This window comes from Monodon monoceros, unplaced genomic scaffold (genome assembly GCF_005190385.1).
Source record: "Monodon monoceros isolate NGI ecotype Baffin Bay Population unplaced genomic scaffold, NGI_Narwhal_1 Super_Scaffold_21, whole genome shotgun sequence".
Classification (NCBI taxonomy): domain Eukaryota; kingdom Metazoa; phylum Chordata; class Mammalia; order Artiodactyla; family Monodontidae; genus Monodon; species Monodon monoceros.
In genome coordinates, this window is record NW_021703778.1 from 76,259,551 (window position 1) to 76,268,428 (window position 8,878).

The following is an 8,878-nucleotide window of genomic DNA, read 5'->3' on the forward strand; positions in this document are numbered from 1 at the left end:
GAAATAAGAAGTACTGTCACTAAAATTAAGAACTTAACAGATGTAGGTCCTTGTCAAAAATGTATATTGTGAATATCTTCTCTCAGTTCGTGGCTTGTATTTTTATTCTCTTAATGGGATTTTTAAAAAATTTCTTGAAAGTCTAATTTATGAAATTTTATTTTGATGGGTAGAGCTTTTTGTGTCCTATTTTAAAAATCTCTGCCCTAGGGCTTCCCTGGTGGCGCAGTGGTTGAGAGTCTGCCTGCCGATGCAGGGGACACGGGTTCGTGCCCCGGTCCGGGAAGATCCCACATGCCACGGAGCGGCTGGGCCCGTGAGCCATGGCCGCTGAGCCTGCGCGTCTGGAGCCTGTTGCTCCGCAACGGGAGAGGCCACAACAGTGAGAGGCCCACGTATCGCAAAAAGAAAAAGAAAAAAATCTCTGCCCTAATTATGAAGATATTTTCCTATGCTTTCTTCTGTAAATTTTATCTTTCACATTTAGGTCTATGATTAATCTCATATTAATTTTTATGTATAAAGTGAGAAAGGAATCAAGATTCTTATTTTCCATAGGGTATCAATTGATGAGAACTACTTTTTTTTTAATCCCATCCCCACTGAATTTTACTGGCAGCTTTGTCATAAATAAGGTGACTGTTATCTATTCGTCCATTTCTGACTCTATTCTGTCCCACTAATGTATTTTTATATCCTTATGCCACTAACTGTGCAACTTGATTTCTGTAGCTTTAGAGTAGGTCTTGGCATCTGGTAGCATAAGCCCTCCAAATTTATTTTGCTTTAACGTGGCTCTATCACTAATAGAGGACAATTGTTAACTTTTTTAATGTTTCTAAAAATATAATTTTATTGAATTAAATAAATTTTGTATTCAACAAAACTTAGATTATACTGCATATGTTAGTAAACTGCATAATTCACTTAACTTGAATATTTCCCCATGTGCTCAAGTTGTCTTTGAGAATGTGATATTTTAAAATACTTTTATTTTAAAGTAGTTTCAAGTTTACAATAAAGTTGCAAAAATAGTATGAAATAATTCCCTCTTAACCACCCAAAGTCCCCAACTGTTAACATTTTATAACATTTACCTTATCATTTTTTCTCACCCTCTCTCTGCATATATTATTCTCCCACCCCCATCCCCAAGCTGTTTGAAAGCAAGTTGTAGATATGATGCCCCATTACCCTTAAATATTTCAGTGGCTATTTCCTGAAAACAAGGACACACTCTCCTACCTACCACAGTACAACCCATTAGAATCAAGAAATTAATACAGTTCTACCATCTAATCCACAGATGTAATTTAAATGTCATCAACTGTCCCAGGTAGGTGGAGACTGATCACCTCACTGCTGTTTTCATAAATTATTTGGGAGATTTTCACAAAGTTTGTCATATCAGTCATTAATCCAAACAGTTTTGGTTTCTTTTAGTGGTGAATAGTATTTAGAATCCAAGTCTGGGTGTGTTTATTGTCCCTGAGATGTCATTATTTCCAGTTCCTCTCAGTGGATAGACCTATGAAATACATATTTACGCACACAAACCCATTCATCTATATTTCTGTTTCATATATATGTTACATATATGAAATAATATGTATATGTTCTTTTTTTCATTAATTTTGGTTGGAGTATAGTTTATTATATATGTTCTAATACCAATACTTCAAATTCCAATTCAACCCTACATAGTCTTTTCTAGTCTTCCCCTCCTCTATAATTTTACCTTTCTTCTCCAAAATGGCTCCCATTTTCCACAATATATTTACCTGCATTTGCTTATATTGAAATCCATGGTAACCATCACAGTGGAGCCTCTTCAACTTGTGGCTGAGTCATTTTAACACTTAACCTAAAATTTTCTAATCATTGCCTTACTATCTGGCATGACAAGGGTTCCAGGCTCATCTTTACATTTCCTGCCCCAAACACAACAATGAGCCATTTCTTCAAAAAGCTCAGATAGGGACTTCCCCAGTGGCGAAATGGATAAGAATCTGCCTGCCAATGCAGGGGACACAGGTTCGATCCCTGGTCCAGGAAGATCCCATATGCTGTGGAGCAAATAAGCCCACGAGCCACAACTACTGAGCCCACGAGCCACAACTACTGAGCCTGTGTGCCACAACTACTGAAGCCCGCGCACCTAGAGCCCATCCTCCACAACAAGAGAAGCCACCACGAGGATAAGCCTGTGCACCGCAAGGAAGAGCAGCCTCCACTCGCCACAACTAGAGAAAGACTTCACACAGCAACAAAAACCCAACACAGCCAAAAATGAATAAAATTAAATCTTTATAAAAATAAATAAATAAATAAAGCAACTATAGGGCTTCCCTGGTGCCACGTGGTTAAGAATCCCCTGCCAACGCTGGGGACACGGGTTCGAGCCCTGGTCCGGGAAGATCCCACATGCCGCAGAGCAACTAAGCCCATGTACCACAACTACTGAGCCTGTGCTCTAGAACCCATGAGCCACAACTATTGAAGCCCGTGCGCCTAGAGCCCGTGCTCCACAACAATAGAAGCCACCGCAGTGAGAAGGCCACGCACTCCAAGGAAGAGTAGCCCCTGCTCACCGCAACTAGAGAAAGCCTGCGCAGCAACGAAGACCCAACGCAGCCAAAAATAAATAAATAAAATAAATAAATTTATAAAAAATAAATGAAGCAACTATACACCAATTTTTTTTATACCCCAATTTAAAAAAAATTTTTTTAAAGGGTACAGTACACTAAGAGGTCCGAACTGAATTGCATTTCCAGGTTCACATGTGAACAAACCTTCACCCCTCAGTGAACCAGAGATTCTAGGGATCCAACAGGCTGAGGTTAACCCAGGGCCAAATTGAACATTCAGGGCAGTTCGCAAAGTATTGAGCTTCATAGCCTGAGCATACATCTCTACACGTGGATTAGAGCCTGATCAGCTCTAAAGGGGACGGGGGGTGGGGGGAATAAAAAAAAATTAAAAAATTTAAAAGCTCAGATGGGTTTTAGTGGGAAATTGAATTTCAAGACCACAATCTGGGCACTAGGGATGCTTATTTCTACTGGATTGGTCATTATTTCTAAGCTGCTTCAGTGGAGAGAGCTAGGGAGAGAGCTAGATCTATATCTATATATAGATCTATGCTTATAAAGATAGAAATAGAGGGCTTCCCTGGTGGCGCAGTGGTTGGGAGGCCACCTGCCGATGCGGGGGGCGCTGGTTCGTGCCCCGATCTGGGGGGATCCCGCGTGCCGCGGAGTGGCTGGGCCCGTGAGCCATGGCCGCTGGGTCTGCGCGTCCGGAGCCCGTGCTCCGCGGTGGAAGGGGCCGCAGCGGTGAGGGGCCCGCGTACCGCAAATATGTAACCTTTTGTATATTACATGTTTCTTTCCTTTTCCACACTGAGAATCCTAGTTCTCAAGAAAATAGGGGATTCCCACTAGCTATTTTACACATGGTAGTATATTTATGTCAAACCTAATCTCCCAATTCGTCCCACCCTCCCCTTCCCCCACTGTGTTCACATGTCCATTCTCTACGTCTACGTCTCTATTACTGCCTTACAAAAAGTTTCATCTGTACCATATTTCTAGATTCCACATATACGTGTTAATATACGATATTTGTTTTTCTCTTTCTGGCTTACTTCACTCTGTATGACAGTCTCTAGGTCCATCCACGTCTCTGCAAATTGATATTTTGTGTACCAAATTATAAATATATTTTATACTCTGCTATCTGGAAAGGTAGGAAGCATGGCGCAAGTGGCGGGGTGCAAGATTAGATGCTGCCTGGGTGAGTGAGGAGTGTGCGGCGCCGCAGGAAGTGCGTGCAAATGGCTCTGCGGGTCCCGGGCTGTCCCTACGGGGACGGGAGCGTGTGGGTCTGGGTGAGTGTGTGAGTGTGCAAGCTGCCACGCCAGAGAGAGCTGTAAGGCTCAAAGTATGCCGGCAGCCAGTGGTCACAGAACAGGGGTGACTCCTCTTCCCGGGGCATGCCCTCCAGCTCGTACCGGGATATGCCAGGTGAGCCCCAGGACAGTGGAACGCAGGCCCCCTCGGGAGCGGGCAGTGGTCCAGGGGTTTGCTTTACTCGGCAGCTATGTATAGTGCTGGCAGAGGGCGTTCCTTGGGAACTCTCAATTTGAGTCAAGGAGTGCATCTGTCCTGTAATTTTCCAAGGGGAGAGATGAAAATATGAATTTGGAGAGTAACTAGAGCTGAGATTCTGGAGCTGCGCCTGTGCCTCTGTTCTTCCTCCTGAAATCTGTTCTCCCTCCTCCAGGTGGCTTCCTGTTTGAAGGGCTCTCTGATGATGAGGATGACTTTCACCCGGTAAGTGGCCTGGCTGCCTGCCATTTGGGGGAGATGGCGCTGGGGATGCACCCCTCCCTGGGACCTGGCACGCCCCAGCTGGGAGGTGATCGGAGACCCTTTGGTGACCCAGCTATGTCATACTATTGCTGTCTGAACCTGGCAGCTTGGGGAGGTTCCCCAAGAACTGTTCCTGGAGCAGGGGTGGGCTTCATCTGAGAACGTCACAGGGCTGCTTCCCTGATTCTTGGTGCCTCTCTTGTTCAGAGCGCCAGGTCCACGCCCTCGAGCAGCACACCCAGCTCCCGCCCAGCTTCCCTGGGGTACAGTGGAGCTGCCGGGCCCCGGCCTATCACCCAGAGCGAGCTGGCCACGGCCCTGGCCCTGGCCAGCACTCCGGAGAGCAGCTCTCACACGCCAACTCCTGGCACCCAGGTATGGAGAGAGGGCGGGAAGATCAAGGCCAGGCCCCTAAGGCAGAAGGTCCCAGTGGTAGAACGGATTTACCTTTGCTGATCCTGGTGCTGGATCTGCTTTGAGCCGAACTCTACCTGGAGCCCTGGTGGGTTTCCCGCTGCAGCTCAGGCGACCTCCCGTCACCAGCCTTTAGGGCTTAGAAGTCTGGGGTTCATCACGGGCCTGATTAACTCCTGCCAGCACTTTGGAAGAACCTTCCGTCACATAAGACACCCTTACTTGTCCCTGAAAGTGGCCAGACATCACAGGCTTAAGCATTCCTGGTGACGGTCACTCCAGCTTGCAAGGCCATCTCTCCCAGTGCTGGGTCCTAGGCTAGGTCGGGGGCTCCGTTCCATCTCCCTGGAGCAAAAGAGAACAGAACCTTTCCCGCCCACATAGAGAGCTTTTGGGTACCTCTGTGTGGTTGTCTCATGCAGGCCCCTGCCGGGAGGCAGTCGTGGGGCACCCAGGGGCACCCTGGGTGATGTGACAGCAGTGGGTATGTGCTGGGAGACTGAGGTGTCTCTGAGCGTGGCGCTGACCCTGGTTTGTCTCTAGGGTCATTCGTCAGGGACCTCCCCGGTGTCATCCGGCGTCCAGTCAGGGACGCCCATCACCAATGATCTCTTCAGCCAAGCTCTACAGCATGCGCTGCAGGCCTCCGGGCAGCCCAGCCTTCAGGTCAGTCTTCCCCACTCCTGATGTTCACATGGCTTCTTAGTTACTTTGGACACTGAGCTTTCTTCTGCTCTCTGGAGACCCTTCCCACTTGGCCTGCTTTGCTCCAGGAACAGCTGGGGCGTGGCAGTGTGACAGGAGAGGATGCTCCCAGCACGGGCAGTTGTTCCTGTGGCTTCCACTCCTGCACCCAGTGACCACGGCCTGGCGCCGCTGACCACCTGGCTTGAATCCTTGTGGCAGTTTAATTGAAGAGACAACTCATCCATTCTGTGAGCGGTGACTGAGCCTTGAGCACGTATATACCGGGCCTGGGTCCAGCTCCTGGGGTAGAGACGAGCCAGTGCTCATCCCTGCCATGGAGGGGTGCCAGGCAGTTACTGCAGTGAGGGAGCAACAGGGCGAGAAGCCCAGCCCAGGCTTGAGGTGAGGGCCTAGGTCAGGGAAACCTTTTCTGAGGAAGGGGTGTTTGGACTGACTGTCAAAGAATTAGTTAGAGGTTAGCCAGGCAGGGAAGGGGTGTTTGGTTGAGGGGGCATGGTGTCCAGGCAGAGGCAGTCAACCTTAGAAATGGCCTATGTCAGTCCACCTATGACATTCCACCCCTGAGACTAGTTTGAAATCATGGTGTCTGCCACACTCTGGATATTGTTGATGGGGTTAATAATGAAGCTTGGCTTAATGTCTCATCCTATACCTAAATTCTCAGCCAGATTTATCACCCTCAGAAAAGTAATTTTTTTTTTTTTAAATTTTGGCTGTGCTGGCACGCGAGCTTTGTTGCCCCGCGGCCTGTGGGATCTTAGTTCCCCACCCGGGAATGGAACCTGCGTCCGCTGCATTGGAAGGTAGATTCTTAACCACTGGACCACCAGGGAAGTCCCCTCAGAAAAGTAATCCTTATCTTCTTCCTGGTATCATTATCAGAAAACTCTGGTGAAAGTTAATCAGGCCATGAGTCTTAGCTATATGGTCCTAATGTAGCTATGATTTATCTCACTCTCTTTTTTTTTTTGGCTGCGTTGGGTCTTTGTTGCTGTGCCCGGGTGGGGACTACTCTGCGTTGCAGGGCGTGGGCTTCTCTTGTTGCGGAGCACAGGCTCAAGGCACCTGGGCTTCAGTAGTTGCAGCTCTCGGTCTCGGTAGTTGCAGCGCAGGCTCTAGGGTGCAAGGGCTTCAGTAGTTGTGGCTCACAGGCTCAGTAGTTGTGGCACGCGGGCTTCAATAGTTGTGGCTTGTGGGCTCTAGAGCGCGGGCTCAGTGGTTGTGGCGCACGGGCTTAGTTGCTCTGCAGCATGTGGGATCTTCCCAGACCAGAGGTTGAACCTGAGTCCCCAGCATTGGCAGGTGGATTCTTAACCACTGCGCCACCAGGGAAGTCCCTCATCTCACTTCCAGATTGAGTGTTGAGGTACTTTCCACCCCAGAATTCCATACTTGGGTGGCATTTGCTTTGCACATTACTTCTCAATAGCCAAAAGGTAGAAGCAGCCCTAGTGTCCATCAATAGATGAATGGGTAAACAAAATGTGGTATATACATACAATGGAGTATCATTCAACCTTAAAAAGGAAGGAAATTCTGCCACATGCTACAACATGGATGAACATTGAAGACATTATGCTAAGTGAAATTAGCCAGTCACAAAAAGACTGTATGATTCCACTTCTATGAGGCACCTAGAGTAGTCCAGTTCATAGAGACAGAATGTAAAATGGTGGTTGCCAGGGACTGGGGAGCAGGGAGAATGGGGAGTTGTTGTTTAATGGATACAGAATTTCAGTTTGGGAGGATAAAATAGCCCTTGAGATGGATGGCGGTTGCACAATAATGGGAGTGTACTTAACGCCACTGAACTGTCCACTTAAATGGTTAAGATGGTAAATTTCATGTTATGTATATTTAACTGCAATATTAAAAAATACATAGAAGACACCCAACCACCACCAGAAAAAGGGACACATCAAAATTTGAATGATTCCACCCATCTCTCTGCTGGAACTCCTCCAACCCTTCGCTTGAGTGGAGCCTATTCTGTAATGGAGATTATGAGTTCACTAAAATGGTTGTAAAATATAAAAATATGTCTTGCTGCATATGTGGGTCTCTTTCTTCTCCTAGAGCCTGAAATAAAAATGGGCGAAGAAGAAATTACTACCTTTATGGCTGAACATTTATTTCACAAATGTTCAAGTGCCTGCTTTATGCCAGGAGCTGTGGAAGGTGTGAAAATGAAGCATATACGAGAAGTTCATGGTCTAGAAGGGGAAATGTCCATGCATAAATTTTTCCGTGAATAATTTTAATATCAGATAAAATATAAAATGTGCCCCTTTCTGCGCCCTTAAATCACCCTGTACTTCTCTCAATTATCATATATGTTTCACTATATTGTCATTAACTTCATTTTTCTTTCTCCCACAAGTTGTAGATTGTGTTGATGGCCCAATTCGTCATCCTCCCTAGATCCATGCCCTTTACCACATAACTGCAGCGCCCGTGAGCGGAGTAACCTGCCTTCCCCTTGATTCTAGCTTTCACCACATGACTTGCTTTGGCTAATGGAATGTTAGCAAGTATGATGAAAGCAGAGGCTTGAAATGGACTTGAACATTGGGAGCTGTCCTTTTGCACCACTGCCATCACCAGGAGAACAGGCCTGGGCTACCCTGCTGGAGGACATGTTGCAGAGCTGAGTCTCCTAAACTGCTCTAGAAGAGGCCAGCCTAGGTTAGCTGTCTATCAGACATAGACATGTCACTCAGCCCAGCCAAGAAAAGTGTAAAAATTATCATTTGTATAACCAGATGAATTTTTTACAGAGTGTACACATCTATATAATCACTACCCAAAACAAAAATGAGAATTTAGCAGCACTCAGAAGCAGCTCACAGGCTCCTTCCCAGTCATTACCCACCTCCTCCTCCAGAGGTAACCATTACCTTGACATCTAACCATAGATTAGCTTCTGCCTGGTCTTGAACTTCTTCTAAATGGAATCATCCTATATATAGTCTTTCGTGTCTGGCTTCTTCCATTTAACAGCATATTAATGAGATTCTTCCAGTTTGCTGTGAATAGCAGTAGTAGTTCCTTCATTTTCATTGCTTTATAGTATAACGTGGTTTGGATATAACACAATGTATTTATTAATTCTACTGTTGATGTACTTTTGGATTATTTTCCAGTTAGAACTATTAGGAATAATGCTGCAATGACTATTCTTACATATGTCTTTTGGTGAGCATATGTATGCATTTCTGTTCCATACATAGTTAAGAGTAGAATTGCCAGGATATAGGATAAATGTATGTTCAGCTTAATATATATTGCCAAACAGACTTCCCAGATAGCTGTACCACTTTACACTCCCAGCAGAAATGTTGAGTCCCACTTTCTCCACATCCTTGCCAACACTGGGTATT

The 8,878-nt window shown here is 46.1% G+C and overlaps 1 protein-coding gene across 1 annotated transcript; it reads left to right on the forward strand.

The window, feature by feature from the left end:
• Positions 1-3,987: 3,987 nt before the first annotated feature.
• LOC114903846 (ubiquitin-like protein 7) lies at positions 3,988-5,650 on the forward strand. The gene is made up of 5 exons (XM_029237109.1): positions 3,988-4,028; positions 4,288-4,337; positions 4,584-4,751; positions 5,334-5,456; positions 5,564-5,650. Exons 1-5 carry the CDS (start codon positions 3,998-4,000, stop codon positions 5,648-5,650), a joined length of 459 nt encoding a protein of 152 aa, XP_029092942.1. The 5' UTR covers positions 3,988-3,997.
• The last annotated feature ends 3,228 nt before the right edge of the window (positions 5,651-8,878 follow it).

Coding starts and splice junctions, on each gene's coding strand:
- LOC114903846 (XM_029237109.1), top strand. CDS start 3,998: ATGCCCTCCAGCTCGTACCGGGATATGCCAG. Junction 4,752..5,333: donor CGCCAACTCCTGGCACCCAG/GTATGGAGAGAG, acceptor GTTTGTCTCTAG/GGTCATTCGTCAGGGACCTC. Junction 5,457..5,563: donor CCGGGCAGCCCAGCCTTCAG/GTCAGTCTTCCC, acceptor GCTTTGCTCCAG/GAACAGCTGGGGCGTGGCAG.